Source organism: Anolis sagrei, chromosome 3, assembly GCF_037176765.1.
Source record: "Anolis sagrei isolate rAnoSag1 chromosome 3, rAnoSag1.mat, whole genome shotgun sequence".
In the NCBI taxonomy this organism is placed as follows: domain Eukaryota; kingdom Metazoa; phylum Chordata; class Lepidosauria; order Squamata; family Dactyloidae; genus Anolis; species Anolis sagrei.
In genome coordinates, this window is record NC_090023.1 from 115,180,305 (window position 1) to 115,198,210 (window position 17,906).

The following is a 17,906-nucleotide window of genomic DNA, read 5'->3' on the forward strand; positions in this document are numbered from 1 at the left end:
CAGAACCACCACGACCAACAGAAAATGATGCGTTTTCTGACCCCTCTGACATCTCCTTGTGAAAACCCCCCCAGGGGTCCCAACTCCCAGGTTGAGAAATACTGTTTTAAGGGGAAAACACATTAAAAAGTTAAAAAATCCCAAAGTCTTAACATTTAGGATGAGGGGGGAACCACCACAAAAGCATGACAAAAACATTTTAGTCCCCCCACATAAGGACATTATCAGTTACATTAATTTTGCACAAAGGACAGAACTATGCTCTTGTTATCTCAAAAACTGAAACAGAAGAGAGAATGTTGTTACATGTAACATGTTATTTTCAAGCTATGCTAGGAAAGTAATAAGACTGTAAATCCCTTATCCATAAATTGAAATCTAAAATACTTCAAAATAATCCACATGCGTAGCTGAGATAGCGGCATCTTTGCTTTGTAATAGTTCAATACCCACAAACATTGCTTCATTTGTGTTGTATAGAATTACATTCAGACTATATGTATAAGGTGTACATGCAATATAAATGAATTTTGTATTTAGATTTGGGTCCGATTTTCAAGGTATCTCATTATATATGCATATACCAATAAAGGTACTTCAAAATCTGGAAAAAAAATCCAAAATCAAAACTCTTCTTCCTCAAAACTCAACCTGTAATGACTTCATGTAATCCATGGAGAACTCAGAAATCCATACTGCAGTAGACATTGGCACATATTTATTTTGATTAATGTACTTTATAATTGTAAGCATGATGCTTTATCATCTTTTTAAAAATTATTATTATTATTATTATTATTATTGATAACAATTTTATTACATTTCTATTCATTTCATTACAAAAAAACCCCATCTCTACAATTCATATGATGCCTTAACATCAAAGGGTATGTGATCAAAATGTCATGTATGAAGTGGCTCTCACTTCTCATTTTCTCTCTCATTTTAGTTGTTTATTCGTTCAGTAACTTATGACTCTTTGTGACCTCATGGACCAGCCCAGGCCAGAGCTCCCTGTCAGCTGTGGCCACCTCCAGATCCTTCAAGGTCAAGCCAGTCACTTCAAGGATACCATCCATCCATCTTGCCCTTGGTGGCCCCTCTTCCTTTTTCCTTCCATTTTCCCCAGCATCATTATCTTCTCCAAGCTCTCCTCTCTTCTCATGATGTGGCCAAAATACTTCATCTTTGCCTCTAATATCATTCCCTCCATTGAGCAGTCGGGCTTTATTTCCTGAAGTATGGACTGGTTGGATCTTCTTGCGGTCCAAGGCACTCAGAATTTTCCTCCAACACCACAGTTCAAAAGTGTCTATCTTCTTTTGATCAGCCTTCCTTATGGTCCAGCTCTTGCATACTACTCATACTTATCCTAATAATACCTCATCTAAATAAGTGGGGATGAGGCCCAATTGAAATCAATTCAACCTGAGTGAAGAGATTTAGGATGAAAATGGTTGTTTTAGCCACAGCGATCTCTTTTCAAAGTGCTATTTTAAAAACCACTGTTTCCAGAATGAAACCCCTGGCTAATAATAGTGTTATTCCAGAAGATACAAATGGAGTTTCAAAATATCAAGCAAGTTGGAGGTCCGACTCTAGCTTGATATGGAAGAAATAATTCTAAATTAGAGGCAGGACAAATGTACCTCTATCTTGTTCTCAGTGTCTTCTAGCTCCGAACTCATCATCTGGCACGCAGACTGCGTGTGAACAAAACATAGTAATTTTCAGCCTATAAAGCTTTAGTAGGAATAGTTACTTAACTCTAACAAAACCCATGCCAAGTACAGTGAGATGAAAAACGCGGGATTGCTGCCACTTAAATGAACTGAAATGATATTTAGACTGTATTGCTTTCCTTTGAATGCTCTCAGTATGCCCCAGAGAAGGCCATCTGGCCAGAACATTAGTTCTTTTGTTCCAACCTGCTTTGGAGAAAGAAAGAAGGCAGCTGAGCACTATTATACCTGTGAACACCAGGCAGGAGGAAAAATGCACCAGATATTTAAGAACTGGAAGGTAGGCTTTTATGGTTCTCTTACTGCAAGCCAAATCCACATCCTATCATGCTCAGCAGCTCTGCCAGCCTCCAGGAGCTGAGTGTGAAATACATATATTTTTCACAGTTTGGCCCACCCTTTTATGTTGGATAGTGTTGCCGATTTGGAAGCAAGATAGAAATGAAGGGAAACAACATCATGGGTAAAGTGTTTACATGCTCATTCTGCCGTACATGTACGATGCAAGGGACGAAATGTAGCTAAAGGAAGGACTCACATGAGATGTTACAGCCCAGACATTCAGCATATCATAATGGAGAAGGTTGTAGGTTCAAGCCATGGCATTTCCACTTAAAATGTTCAGATAGCTGATGAAATGAAAAGCTGCTGACAGTGATGGTGGAAGTCCTGGCAAGATCCTGAGTGAAGTGAGCCAATGGCCAAATCTCATTATAAAACAGTTTCTTATGTTACTCTTTGCTATCTGAAGCCATGTAGCTGAAGTTTCCACGAAGATGAAGGATTCCATTATGTTTTCCGTTTCTCTTTTCCTCCTATAGTGCAATATGTTCCTGACCCAATCAATGTTTGTGTGAACACTATGGAATGCCACTTCTGTTTGAGGAGCAGTGGTCATGCCTGCATGACTGCATTCTTAAAGTATGGCAAAAGTATAGTTATGGGTATAAAACTTTTAATAGAGGCTTCCCAAATTATAAGAAAAGCCACATGTAGTGGATTCATCCATGAATGCGGATATAAAGAATTTTGATGACAGGTGTTGTTGGCTGCACGAAGACATCTTATATTGACCTGCCAAGCCCAGTCTTCATCCTATTTGCTTGAGCTCTGAGAGCCTTGTGTTTACCCCTTCTTCTCTGATATATCCAATCCTTTCTGAAAGGGAAAGACACCCAAAAGATGGAAATGCCAAAGGCACCTTTTTGACATTTCAATTACATCCCAGAGATACATATCTTGGAAGAATCAACTACATGTTCCCAAGTGCCAGAATAATGCTATTACACTAACATGCCATATCATTTTTTTTCCCTACAGAATCCATTTGGAAAAGTTACTTTTCATGGGGACTCCCAGAAATTAGTACCAGTTAATGCCATGGTGGCTTGTGGATTGTGTGCATTTTAATTCAAAAAGTAACTTTTCTAAACTCTGTACAAAATGAGGCCATATTAAATGTATGAACCACGCTGCTACAATGTTGAAGCCACCTGTCAGGTAATAGTTTGCCTTGCATTCAAGCAGCAATGGTTTCCCTTCAGGCATGTAAGTATAGGGGTAGCATACTGATACGCTTGTGGTTCCTTTGACTCTGGCAGTTGGAAAAGTACAAAAATTGCTGCTCGCTGTGTTCTCTATTCAATCTAGTTTACACTGTCTTTTCCCCATATGCATCGTCGCTATTCACATGTAGGGGGGTTTAACTGTATTATCAAGCTCTCAAGAGGCAGCCAGTTTGGGGGCTAAGAGCTTTTGAGACATGATACATTGTTGCAATTTGGTTTTAATGGATTTCTAGATGGTGTTTTAAGGTTGTATACCCTCAGCAGGTTACATATCCACATAGAGTGTTTTATTGAAAACTCATTGTTTTTTGGATTGCAATCCATTTCTTCACCCAGCCCTCAAATGTAGCAATGTCCCAGTATCTTCACTGTGCAGCAGAAATGATTCTAGACTATTCCCAAGGAGCACAGGCCTTAGCAGGGTCTACCAACTTAGGATTTGGTATCACCACCACGGTGGACTACATGCCTCCTGTCCAAAGATCAGCCTAACTAAGCATCAAGGGACTCCTCATCAAAAGATTGTCCAACAGATGCTTTGAACACAGTTGCAATTTACATTGGCCGACAGACTTCTTGCAGTGATGAAACCACAAATGCTCAAAAATATTCAAAATAACAAGACAAAAACTTGATGACCACTCATGTGACATTTTAAACATCATTTTAAAGAGCAACAGCTCACTGGAATAGATGAATATAGGTATCTGTGTGGTGGGAAAAAAGGATGATTGTAAAAATTGGGTGATTGGTGCACACGTAATGTAAATACTGGAAAATTTGGTGATAATTGGTATTAATATTATGTGGTACTCAGTCTAACATGGCAAATCTATGTTGAAACTGAGCAGAGTTTCAAGATCAATATGTTAACAGGGTGTGCAGTTTAAAGAGTAGGTGAAATCCTTTCTGAAGTTTTGATTTCCGCTTGCAATCTTCCAACCTAGTGACAAGGTAATGCACGGAGAGCTATCCAATTGAAAGGCAATAGGATGTATTGAAAATCTGTCTTCTTTAGAACCTCTACTCACAAAGGTCTCTTGACCTGGTATAGGGAGATCCTTTCCTTCCCTCTTTCATAATTATTGCAATGCAGCAGTAACACAGTAACTCCAACTTTCTCCATGTTTAAAGAGGGCAGGTGGGGAGGCTTTGGCAAGAAGGTCAAAGGAAATGTTTTTGTCATGCCTATTGGACATGCTGAAATCTGAATCCAAGCCAAATGACCACTTGTTACTAAGGGAATCACCACATTTTCTGTCTTGAACCACAAACTGAATCTCTGCAAAGTTCTGGCACTAGATTGCTATAGCATCTATTTATAGATTATGGCTGCATCATATTCAGCAGTTCCAAAGTCATAAATTCAACCTCTGAATAACTCAGGATTCATGTATACAGGGCCAGGCTTTAGCACAGCTTGTTAATCACCAGCAGCATTAGATCTTATCAATCGGAAGGTTGGCAGTTCGAAGCCCGGGTAGGGATGAGCACCCGACCTTCAGCCTAGCTTACTGTCCAACTAAGCAGATTGAAAACAGCTGTGAGTAACGAGATTAGGCACTTCTTAATCAGGGAGGTATTTTATGGCACCATAAAAGAAATACCAAAAACATGCTGGCAATCAAAGGATGGAGGAAGGCTGTGAACAAGGCTCTTCCTCATAGAGGATGGAGCGACAGCAGCCCTGTGACAAGAATCGAGCACAACCTCCAGGACGCCAAAGCTGGGAAAAGTGCTGACATAATACCTCTATGCATAGTCTGTCCTGTCTGTTTAACAGCATTGAATGTTTGTCATGTATGTGTTCACTGATCCACCCTGAGTCCCCTTCGGGGTGAGAATATAAATGCATACAGTTATAAGTAGCTATGTTAGTCTGTTACAGCATACAAAGGAAGAAAGGGGGAGTGACACCACTTTTCAGATTAACTGATTTTTATTTTAGCATAAGCTTTCATTGATATGAAACCACTTCTTTGGATGCAGTACGGAGTATAACTAACAGTGATTTTTTAAACAAAGCAACCAACATATTAAAAACAAGCCTAATCCTGCAAAAACTGAGTTTCCATGTATCTGCAAATTATTGGCCCCTCATATATTACCATTACTCCATATTTTTCTTTATTTATTATTATTTACTTTATTTATACTTCGCCTTTCTCCCTGTGGGGACTCAAAATGCAGCTAACAATTCCACACTTTGGTCATTGCTTTAAAAGAGCAAAGAATTTTAAAAAAGAATTAAATAATACAATGTGTATTAAAAACATTTTAAAATGCAATACATACAATTAAAATGTGTGTTTAAAACACACAATCCCCCCTAAAATCCCACCGACATTGTTGTTTTATTTGAAATCTTTGGATTTCAAGGAAAACATCAGTCCAGCCAGTTGGTCAATGGCAGGCAGAACTAGCTTAATTTTATGCAATGCACTTTCTATGTGAGATTGCACAAGAAATCCCAAAGGGAACACTTCTTAAATTTATGTTTTAATTATACAATTTAATGAAGTCCTTCCAATGATTTCATTTTTAATGGTTCCAATTTACATTTCAAATACAAAGTGGGGAAACCTTTGAAGATGCTGAGGAAAATCCAGCCAAGACCTGTATTTGCTTACATTTCATATTCATCCATGGTGTCTAAGGCCAGCTAAAGTATTTTGAGACATGAGCAGAAAGCTATATCTTCTCTTTCTGGAAGTAAACATATAAGAACATACAAAATGACTAAGAGCTTGTTTCTTTTTCAAGTTATTGAAAGCCTTCTGCTTGAAGTGCTTTCTTAATCCTGACTAATAGTAGGGCTGCAACTATGGCCACTTACCAAAAAAATCCCAAAACAACTAGCCATTTAAAATTAGACACAAATTCAGCGTTTCATTTAATGTAATGTTTCCAATACAATGCAACAATCGATTGATGTTACCAAGAATAAACTATTTTTCCCAAATAGTCACAAAGTCTGTATAAGGGCAAACATGCACATATTTCACGGAGGGATCTGGCATGATTTCATGGACAGTGTGCTAGGCGTAGTCCACATTGACCTGCATTCGAATATCAGTCCAATGAATGGAAAGCACTAGATAGCCTTGGGCAAGTCATTATCTTCTGAGGAACAGTCATAGGTGTGCTTATTCATGAAGGAGGCTTCACTGTGTTCAGTGGGCTTGTTTGGCTGTAAAGCTTTATCTTAATGCACATCACTAAGTTATGTGGACAACGCAGGGAAGGACCCCAAGCTCCTCACAAGCCAGGCAGGATGCTAAAGGTCTGGTTCAATTTTATCTATTCTCAATCAGAAACATTGGAGGTAAATTTCAGGCAAAAATTGGTATGATAAGAAACAAAGATGGCAGGGACCCAACAGAAGCTGAAGAGATCAAGAGAAGGTGGCGAGACTATACAGAAGATCTGTATAGGAAGGATAATAATATTGAGGATAGTTTTGATGGTGTGGTGAATGAATTAGAACCAGACATCCTGAGGAGTGAGGTTGAATGGGCCTTAAGAAGCATTGCTAACAACAAGGCAGCAGGAGACGACGGGATCCCAGCTGAACTGTTTAAAATCTTAAAAGATGATGCTGTCAAGGTGATTCATGCCATTTGCCAGCAAATATGGAAAACACAAGAATGGCCATCAGACTGGAAAAAATCAACTTATATCCCCATACCAAAAAAGGGAAATGCGAAAGATTGCTCAAACTTCCGTACAGTGGCCCTTATTTCTCATGCCAGTAAGGTAATGCTCAAGATCCTGCAAGGAAGACTCCAGCAATACATGGAGCGAGAGTTGCCAGATGTTCAAGCTGGGTTTAGAAAAGGCAGAGGAACGAGAGACCAGATTGCCAATATCCGCTGGATAATGGAGAAAGGCAGGGAGTTTCAGAAAAACATCTACTTCTGCTTCATTGACTATTCTAAAGCCTTTGACTGTGTGGATCATAATAAATTGTGGGAAGTTCTTAGTGGGATGGGCATTCCAAGCCACCTTGTCTCTCTCCTGAGGAATCTGTACAAGGACCAAGTAGCAATAGTAAGAACTGACCACGGAACAACAGACTGGTTCAAGACTGGGAAAGGCGTACGGCAAGGCTGCATCCTCTCACCCAACCTTTTTAACTTGTATGCAGAACACATCATGCGATGTGCGGGGCTGGATGAATGCAAAGCTGGGGTGAAAATTGCTGGAAGAAACATTAACAACCTCAGATATGCAGATGACACCACTCTGATGGCCGAAAGCGAGGAGGAGCTGAGGAGCCTTCTAATCAAGGTGAAAGAAGAAAGCGCAAAAGCCGGGTTGCAGCTAAACATAAAAAAAAAACAAGATTATGGCAACAAGAATGATTGACAACTGGAAAATAGAGGGAAAAACCGTGGAGGCCGTGACAGACTTTGTATTTCTAGGTGCAAAGATTACTGCAGATGCAGACTGTGGCCAGGAAATCAGAAGACGCTTACTTCTTGGGAGGAGAGCAATGTCCAATCTCGATAAAATAATAAAGAGTAGAGACATAAGACTGGCAACAAAGATCCGTCTAGTCAAAGCCATGGTATTCCCTGCAGTAACCTACGGATGTGAGAGCTGGACCTTAGGGAAGGCTGAGCGAAGGAAGATCGATGCTTTTGAGCTGTGGTGTTGGAGGAAAGTTCTGAGAGTGCCTTGGACTGCGAGAAGATCCAACCAGTCCATCCTCCAGGAAATAAAGCCCGACTGCTCATTGGAGGGAAAGATACTAGAGACAAAGTTGAAGTACTTTGGTCACATCATGAGGAGACAGGAAAGCCTAGAGAAGACAATTATGCTGGGGAAAGTGGAAGGCAAAAGGAAAAGGGGCCGACCAAGGGCAAGATGGATGGATGGCATCCTTGAAGTGACTGGACTGACCTTGAGGTAGCTGGGGGTGGTAACGGCCGACAGGGAGCTCTGGCGTGGGCTGGTCCATGAGGTCACGAAGAGTCGGAGACGACTGAACGAATGAACAACAACAACAATCAGAATGGCTGCAGAAAATAAATATATCAAATTCTTTGTCACAATAGTACAAACTTCCCACCAATTCACTCCATAATTTTGTGAACCCAACAGCTTGAACTTTAACCTATTTTCAGTAACTGACTTCTATCCTATTGACTCTTCAACCCAGTATTAAATGTTAAGAGGCTCAATATTTTTGTAATGTAATAATGATGCTAATAGAATATGGCTCCTGATGTAAATAGGTTTTCCAGAAGGGCTCCTACACCTTGCGTGAGACAGAAAATACCAGCAGATCCTGCTTGTCAGGCAACCAAGTAACAAGCAACAACAACCCAAATGCCCTCTTATACATAACCATTTAAAGTACAGTAGCCCTTTCCAGTTTGCACTCACAAAATAAGGTCTATAGCCTTTTCTTGCTGCTACCACACTGGCAGAATCCTATCAGTGGCTTACACATACTTTTGGAAAGAACACAAGGAGCTGTCTTATTGTCGTTTGTCACCTGTGATTTCACCCTTCACAGCTGTGAAAACTGTACAGGAAGGAAGGAAGGAAGGAAGGAAGGAAGGAAGGAAGGAAGGAAGGAAGGAAGGAAGGAGGGACATAGTTCAGAGAAGGAGGATGAAAGAGTTGGTCTTTACTCTGAGGAGAAGGAAAAACGTGGACACTCCATCTGGGAGTTCATCCTCATTTCCTTCTTCCTAAAAGCCCAGACCAACTGCACATTACTCCTTTGAATTCCTTCCTCTTCAGTAATCACCAGTTGTAGAAGCCTTTCCTGGTAATAAATGGACTTAGACTGGTAGTGGCATATTTTAAAATCATTCTGGAATTCTGTTGGGAAGTGACATCATTGTAAATGAACTTACGATCCTGAAAAATGGAATTGTACAAGTGCACAACATTTTTACTCTCTGGAAGAGAGTAGAGATACTATTGGGATCTCTGTGACTGATATACAACATGTCTCGATACATTACACATCCTGTTATGCAATGGGAGTCCCTGTTGAATGGTCCCCCATTGTGCACTATTCACCAGCATGACTGTGAACGGTGTCAACAATGCAGTTCCATCATTGTAAAGTTGTGCATTGTAGCTTCTGACACAGGATCTTGACTTGTATTTTTTCATATTTGGTTCTTTTATATACTGGTCGTTTCGTTATTTTAAGCTGAAGGGCAGGACATAACAAATTCTATATAAATAAACATTTTATATGAAAATATTTTTCATATATTTTTCCAATGCAGTTATTATTTAATCTGATAGACTTTTTGATTAGTTCTGCTTTGATTCCAAGCCATAATCATGTTAATCTGGATCAATATGCAAAGCAATATTACAGCACCTTTGAGAGAAACTGAGAAAAAGAAATTTGTAGCATAAGTTTCCTAGACTGAGTTGACTTCTGACTGAGAGGACTCAGTCTATGAAAGCTTATATTATGAATTTCCTTCTCTCAATTAGTCTCAAAAATATTACAATATTGTTTTGCATATTAGTTCTGTTTTGGTGTAAATAAACAGAATACAGTTTTCAAATACTAGGTAAATATTGCATCAAAACAATTTTCCACCACATATTTAACATTTTATTTAATACTACTAAACCTCTTTTGGTTTTCCCCTTGTTTTCAGACTCTTAGATTCTATTATCTCCCCTCCAGTTCATCATTAATTGCTTGCAAACAATGTGGTAGCGTATTGTGCAGGAACACGAATATTCCAAGACAACACAGTGAGGAGACTGAAAGTCCTCATTTGGGTGTTTTCCGATTAATGCCCCCATGTTTCCAATCTACCAGGTGATATGTGCACGTAATCCTGCTTAAACATGCATCCTTAGTTGAACTTGGCAAACAACACTTTTAGTATTTAATACCATATTGCTCTTCTCTGTTGAAAATGTGTGATGGCGTATGCAGCTATAATTATTTAAACTAATTTGAAAGGGTGGTGCGTGAGTAATCAAATATAAAATAAAGTAAAAAGGCAAAACAAAATTGTTTCCCCCTTTTAAACTTTTTAAAGTGTTCTTGCATGTTTTTATTATTATTATTATTATTATTATTAATAATAATAATAATAATAATAATAAATCTTTATTTATATTCTGCTTTTCTTCCTCATGGGACCCAAAGTGACTTACAACATATTAAAATCAGGTAAACAACTATCCATATACATTGATAATAAGTATAAAACATCATAAAATAAGCAGTTTAAAGCAATAATATAAATTAACATTCTTGTGGCATTATGTCAGATTATATTGCACGTTGTTAAACGAATTGCTCTGAGTATCTGTTTTACTACAGACACAAAACTGTATTGTCAATTCCTTGAATATTCCTCCTGATTATAGCTTAAATAATCTAAAACACCATGATTTTGTGATAATTTCAAAATAACATTTTACGGTTTATTAACTGAGCTCTGCCAATACAGAATATTGAGAATAGAGAGTATAGCATTTGTATGAATAAGAGATCTAAATAAATCAGACAAAACTTATATATTGGCATAAAAAACATCCTGATGGAAATATTGCTAGATTGTTAGCCAAATTAAAGCATTATGACTCTGGTTCCCCACCACTGAAACAAATAAAGTGCAAACATTTTGATATTAGGTCTACAACAAGCTTGCAATAGACACCTGGCCATAATATAATAGCACTAACATAACAGTTGAAATGACCAGTTATTACTCAATCTCCTTCTGATTTTGGTTACTTCTTAAAACTAAGCTCCCATCACTCATTCACTTAGAAACAAAACTATAGCTTGGATCCTCTCGGTGAAAGTTATTCTGTGTCCCCCAAACTGTGATAAATTGTGAGCAATGATTGCTGTATGTTAATGTAAACTGTTGTTGACTGAGAGCAACAAACTTTGTTCTTGAAGAATTTCCAATTAACAACAAACTGTGATCTCAGACGTTCGAGACCAGCAATTTATCTGTGAGCAGGCTAGTCGCTCTAATCCTTTGTATTTCCGCTATTTTTTTCCAGGCTTTCAGTTTTGATTAATAGTACATTCACACATACACTCACATCACATATGAACTACAGAGGGCTTAGAAGTATCAATCCAGAGTTGAATTTTAGTTTCACTGAAATGTAAAGCTTCTGTTTACACAAAGAAATCAAAGAAGCAGGAAGGAATATGCTAGAGAGAACAGCACTTGATGGCAATCTGGTATACGAAGGTGAGGAGCACAGAGTAATAATATACAAGCAATAGATAAAACGTAGAAGACTGGAAGCATTAAATCATGATAAAAATGTAATTCTTTATGAACACACTATATAGATCTCCTGTTGAAAGAGGTTACTCTTTTGGAAAATTAAGAATTCAGACTTGGCCAGATTTTTCAATACAAGGTCTAATAAGGGATTTTCAAGAAACATTGATCAAACAACATCTGATATCACCTCATTCGGTGAGACGAGGGCTTTGCTGAAGTCAATGGTAAAGCTCTTGCTCACTTTGATAAGGTCAAAATTTCAGTGTCATATTGATAAATATCTGAGTTAAAAACAAGTCACAGAAAATCACTGTATTTTTGTGACTCATATTCACAGGCTGCAGGAAGAACTCGCCAGCAGACAAGGGCAACAGATTCCACAAAAGCTAATGCATCCATCCATCCATCCACTAATTTCATTCATTTATTCCAATTTATTCCAAAATGATAAATCTGTTGTAGCATCAAAGAGAGCAACAGTTTGAGGGGACCTGTAGATAAAATTATTTAAAACAATTTAGAGGATATCGAAGCATTTTTATATAAGCGCTTTATTTTGTCTGTTGTTTACACAAAGGGAACGGAAGAAATTTTGAAAATGAAAATGAATATGGCTCAACAATGGAAAAGGGGTGAACATAAATATTCTGCCTGATTATTAACTCCTTGCTTTCTTTCTGTTTATTCTTCAAAACTCCCTGGAAATATTAGCTGCCATATAAATGTCCCACCAGCATTGTACACACAAAGAGATAGGTGTAGAGCTACACTAAAAAATAGGCGCACAGAAAGAAAATGTCGAAAGTCTGTTTCTATGCATTCATTTTTTACTTTTTGAAATTTTCATTAAGCTGAGTCCAAAACAGAACAGATGCAAATTGATAATTTAGTCAGAGTAACCTTTAAACTAGCATCCACTTTGGCCATTCTTGTTTTAGGCATGTCATGGATTGATATGGAGGCAGAATTTTGTTATTCCAATGTTGAAATTGATTTGTCTTGAAATCTCATAATAAAATGTTAATACAGGGAAGCTTTTAGTTATTCTGCATGAAAATACTCCCATAGAATCTCACAGATCGAGAAAATATTAGTGGGTTTTGTAGGGAACAGCAAGAAGTATGTATGCACAAACATTTTGTTGTTGTTGTTGTTGTGTATGTGTACGCAGGTTTTCTGAAGATGTTTTTTTCTGGCAATTAAATGCTGTGCAAATTACACTGAAAAGAATCACACTTCCTTTGCTGCACTTCTGGACATCAAAACTCCGCTGGCTTGAAAACCATTTCAGAGACTTTGGCTCTACCCAAAAGAAGCACATTTAATTGCAATATCCCCCCCCCCTCCAAAGTGGCAAACTACATTGTAGCAAATAACCTTTAAGATAATTAGCTGACAATGCTGCAGCTAGCATAAAAATTTCCTTCAGGCGCCCCCTAATTTAAGTGTTACTGGCACAAAGTGAAGACAGATTGTGCTTCACCACCGCAATGTTTACACAGCAGAAACCCACAGAGCAGGAAACATGAGACTCAACGATGCACTAAATTAGGAACAATCATATTTGAGCCCTAATTTGTTCATATATATATATATATATATATATATAATCTCTGTGTGTACACACACAACACTGGTCCAGAAACACTGCGTATCACTCCATTCCCATGTTGGAATAAACAGGAGCTCCAACCTGTAGCAAGTCAGGTGCAATTGATAACTTCACTCAAAATTCTCTACAAGTTCAGAACCCCAATATTTGAGAAGATGAGGAAGAGAAAAGAAAGAAAGACAAAGAGCATGTCCATAATTTTATTTATTTATCAAAATTAGATGGACATTGTGTAAGATGCCCTGTAAAGTTGACTGGAGAGTTGGATTATAAATCCTTGTAGTAAACCAATAAACAAAGGCAGAATAATACAATTTGTGATTTTTATTTCATTTTCTCCCTTCCAACTATATCAGTAAGCTTATTAGTGGAAATACTAACTGAATGCTAACTGGACATCTAGGCATATCATCTAAGTTGATTTGCTAGATTGAAGGCTAATTATTATTGTTATGGCAGTTAAAACATCATCACTCTCATCCTCCTCAAGCAGCTATCTAGAGTAAAGGTGCCCTCAATTTTAATCTGAACATGCTTCTTTCCATTTTATATCATATGCAAATGTAACAGTTTGTGTACGTTCTGTCCATTACATAACATTTTTGTTGTAACTCTAATGGTGATCTTTATGACGTCAGCACAGACACTGCTGCGTACCCTCTACATTTCCTTCTTCCGAACCAACATTCTCCTTTTGCAGTAAGTACAAAGAGGAGGCTTACCTTGCCCACGCGCTGATGTTCCTCAAAAGCCATAATCAGTTCTTGTGCCCACTTTATTTTTTCAGAGCTTGGCGAGAACTCTTCCTGGACAACAGCAACTTGATTAGGGTGAATCACCTGCTTACCTACAAAGAAGATTAATAACCCCGGAGTCAAGCATTAACCAACAGATGTTCCAGGAAAATGTTCCAATCACTTGAGGCTTTCAAGTGCTGCAAGGCTCTCAGGTTTGATTGTCCATTTTGAAACAAAAATTGAACCTCCTTCAGTTTTAAGCTGCACAATGAATAGCCCGACTTCTCCTATCCAATGTGAACTAAAGAAAAAGACACAAGAGTAATATCGCTCTTAATAACTGTGATATTTACAAATGTGTCTGTTGTTTCAATATTTTTACCAACCGTACAAAAAATGGTATAATAAAAAGTGTAAGCAGTATAACCAGAGTTTCAAAATGTAGGCAGTAGAATTAGAATTTAACACTAAAGCGTAAGAATTTCCTTCCATTTACAAATAATTATTCATTAAATTCTGCACCTAAAGTCAGTCATAACATTTCAGCAACCCTTTGCTTATTATAAGTTTGTCTCAAATCAAAATCATAAAACCCTCCAAAACAGTGGATACAATCCACCAGAAAGTTTTCCTTCGTAAGCCTCATTGAAATGGGAGAATGGGAGAAACACGAAATCATAATTCAATCCAATCAAACTCCAACAGAACATTTTCCTCTTGGGCTGTATTATACTTTTACAGTTTTGTCCTCCATCTTTCTAATGCAAGGCAAAGAAAAAGCTAAATAAAAGTAAAACCAAGGTTTTTGAGCAAAGTACAATTTTAAGAGTTTTCTTCAGTGACCAGGTAATATTTACTGCTCAGTCTATTGTGGTTTGTTTGGTTTTCGTAAGATATTGTTTAATTATATTTCATACTGAGTACAATGTATTGTGATTGAAAATTGACTTGTAATGTTTTCATTGTGGCAGGGAAGCTAAAATTGGAAAATACAAATGCTTGAGACCATTTTAAAGCTGATTCTCCAGGCGTGAAACTTTTTTAAAAAAAATCTCCTCCAAAGTATGCACTTATAAGAAATGATATTTTAGGAAATGTTATTTCATATGATTCTTTCATTGTTGAAGCAGATGAACGCCCTTCCATTCTGATTATTCCACCGATCCTAATAGCATAATAATTGGCCACTTACAGATTTTTCAAATCTCCAAACAAAAAACCCCATGCTTTTTAAAATGACATGTTCCGACATAAGAAAGATATTTCTTTTTAAAAAGTAAAGGAAAAAGAGGTAACAAATTAGAGCTCTCATTCTGAAAATGTTTTTCCCCCTTCCTTTCACAGAAATGTTTGAATGTTACGAAGATTCCCACCTGTGTTAGAATGGATTCATGCACTCGCCTGGCACTGCTTTTGGGATTTGGAGGGGGAAAGGGGTTCAGAAAACAAAATGGTGGATTTCTTTTCATGCAAGATAAAATCCAAATTCTCATTTCCAAATACAAAAAATATTCCAGCAAAGAAACAGTCTTGTGATAAGTGATATTACTGAACTGATATTGGAAATGTGGTCATTTCCATTGGTTTAAAGTACATACAAGAATAATTTACTATAAATTATAATATACAAATGTATTTAAAATGTTTCAATGCTGCCTTTCTGTAGCTTATGGTGGCTCAAGCAGAAATACATAGAACAATATTAAATCACTAGATTAAATTAAAAACAGAAAATCATAACCGTGACTAATAAGAAGTAAAACAGGGCATTTATCTTTCTTTATCTATTGCTATGAGAAATTTGTTCTTTGGAAGTATTTCTCCAAAACTGAGTCAATTCTTTAAAAAATTAACTAAAGTAGTGCAACTTCTTCTTTGCATTCACACATTTAGAAACATATTACAAGAAGCTTTCAAGTCTTAGGAAAGCTTTCACCAGTTCTCAGAAATAATCAGAGATGGTTTTGCCAATTCTTTCCTCTAAAAGAGTGGTTCCCAACCTGTGGTCCATGGACCACCAGTGGTCCGCAAGAACTAAAATATGGTCTGTGGCCTCACTATTGCAATGAGAATGACTCATTAATTATGGTTTTCTATCAGTGAGCAGATGGCAACTACTGGATGGCAAATGTTCTTTAACAGAAACGATGGCTGATGTGGTCTATACAATGCAATTTTCTGAATCAGCATCCCAAATAACCAAACCAAATCTAAAGTTGACCAAAAAGTGATTCATAACCCTTTTGGCACTAATGTTGGAAAGTGGTCCCTGGTCAAAAAAAAAAAAAAAAAGAAGAAGAAAGTTGGGGACCACTGCTATAAAATATTGCCTACAGGTCTTAGTGTTCAATGCCTGATGCCCATCCAAGTACTAACCACAGCTTGGCCCTGCTTAGCTTCTAAGCTTAGATGGGATCGGATCCCTTTAGAAGTTTAGAGCTTTTATTATATTTCTTTTAATTGTATTATCATTAATCAGAAATATGTATACTCTTAAGATTCTGATGTGCCCATAAATTCTATATGGAAAAATACTTAAAAAATATTTGAGGGATAATTTCTGAAAAGGAATTACACTGAAGAAATTGGCATAATGTTCTGAAAACATTTTTGCCAGAACTGTCATGGTTTTAAATTAAGATGTATTTGAAATTATATCACAAGAAGAAATATCTACTAATGTACATGACGAAATAATAATAATAATAGTAATAATAATAACAATCCCCACCAGTTTATGTAGATGTAATTCATAAGAAAAATGAGAAAAGAATATGAAAACTATATGTGAGGAAGGAGTCCTTAAAAAAAGTGAACCTTTTGTGAAAGGAAGATGTTCTGCTGGATGTGCCTTATTATGAAAGCTTTAGCCTTTTTAAAATGACATCAGTAAAAATATAAAAACACCCTATTTGATTTGTGACCCTAGGGTTGCCTTTTGTTACACCTGGAGGACTCAAACAACTGCATAATGGACCTCGATGTCATGGAGAAACAAGGAAAAATTTTCAGACCAAACTGTTATTATTGACAAGTCACAGAGAGGTTGCCGAACTGGAAGGCATTAAAATTTATGACCATGAAATCCTTTTTGCAGTACCACTTGATATATCGTGCTTTAAATCAATACCCGTCAAGTCTTTTATGTAACTCTATGATGGTGTCATTTTTGTCTTCTACAAAAGACTGCAAAAAGACTGTAGAGTTTCATATTTATATCTGGCTGCTCAGCATGTTGCTCTGGAGGAGATATAATGACTAAGTCAGCTGTTAAACTGCCATTCTGGGGTTTACCATTTTTAGGCACATAAACATTATTACCTTTGAGACTCACTTGGAGAGACACTGGTGTTGGCGCCAGAGTTAGAGTCACACTGGCTCTCAGTCAAACATGGGGTGCACCTACACTGCAGAATTAATGCAGTTTGACACTACTTTAACTGCCATGGCTCAATGCTACAGAATCATAGAGCTGAAGTTTTACAAGTAATTTAGCCTTCTCTGCCGAAGGGTGCTGGTGCCTCATCAAATTACAAACCCCATGAACTGACAGAATGGAGTCATGGCAGCTAAATTGATGCCAAACCTCATTAATTCTACAGTGTAGATGCAACCTCAGTTCTATTAGTTTCACTGGATTCAACCCAGAGCCCTTCCACGCAGCCATATAACCCAGAATATCAAGGCAGAAAATCCCATAGTATCTGCTTTGAATATATGGCAGTGAGTCCAGCTCAAAGCTGTTAATGTGGGATTTTATTCAGCTGTGTGGAAGGGGCCCCAGTGCTTTCATATAGACTATGGAAAAAAGTAACTGCACTCTTAAAAGAAGATGGAAAACATGATTTACTGTATGAAGTTATGTACATGCTGATCTCATATATAAACCAACATCAGGTGTTGGAGCCCAAACATTTCCTGTGAAATCCTTCTGAAATCACTCTGAAATATAGCCTACAGTACTTGGGATTTGTGGATGGTCTCCAATCCAAGAA

At 37.4% G+C, this 17,906-nt stretch overlaps 1 protein-coding gene and 1 long non-coding RNA gene across 7 annotated transcripts in view; one reads left to right on the top strand and one right to left on the bottom strand.

Moving 5' to 3' along the window:
• The window catches only part of LOC132771484 (uncharacterized), an 84,101-nt gene that overhangs the window by 55,883 nt on the left and 10,312 nt on the right, over window positions 1–17,906 (top strand). Inside the window, exons 2-3 of one of the 2 annotated variants that reach the window (XR_009631077.2) lie at window positions 13,962–14,123; window positions 15,256–16,343. This is a non-coding gene — a long non-coding RNA (uncharacterized lncRNA). Of the gene's footprint in view, window positions 1–13,961; window positions 14,124–15,255; window positions 16,344–17,906 lie in introns of those variants that run through there. The other variant, XR_010909693.1, reaches the window with a different exon arrangement.
• The window catches only part of CLYBL (citramalyl-CoA lyase), a 229,877-nt gene that overhangs the window by 3,010 nt on the left and 208,961 nt on the right, over window positions 1–17,906 (bottom strand). For all 5 annotated transcript variants that reach the window (XM_060769557.2, XM_067466860.1, XM_060769556.2 and 2 more), the window contains one exon: window positions 13,897–14,021. In XM_060769557.2, the coding sequence (XP_060625540.2) occupies window positions 13,897–14,021 (125 nt within the window). The remainder of the gene's footprint in view (window positions 1–13,896; window positions 14,022–17,906) is intronic.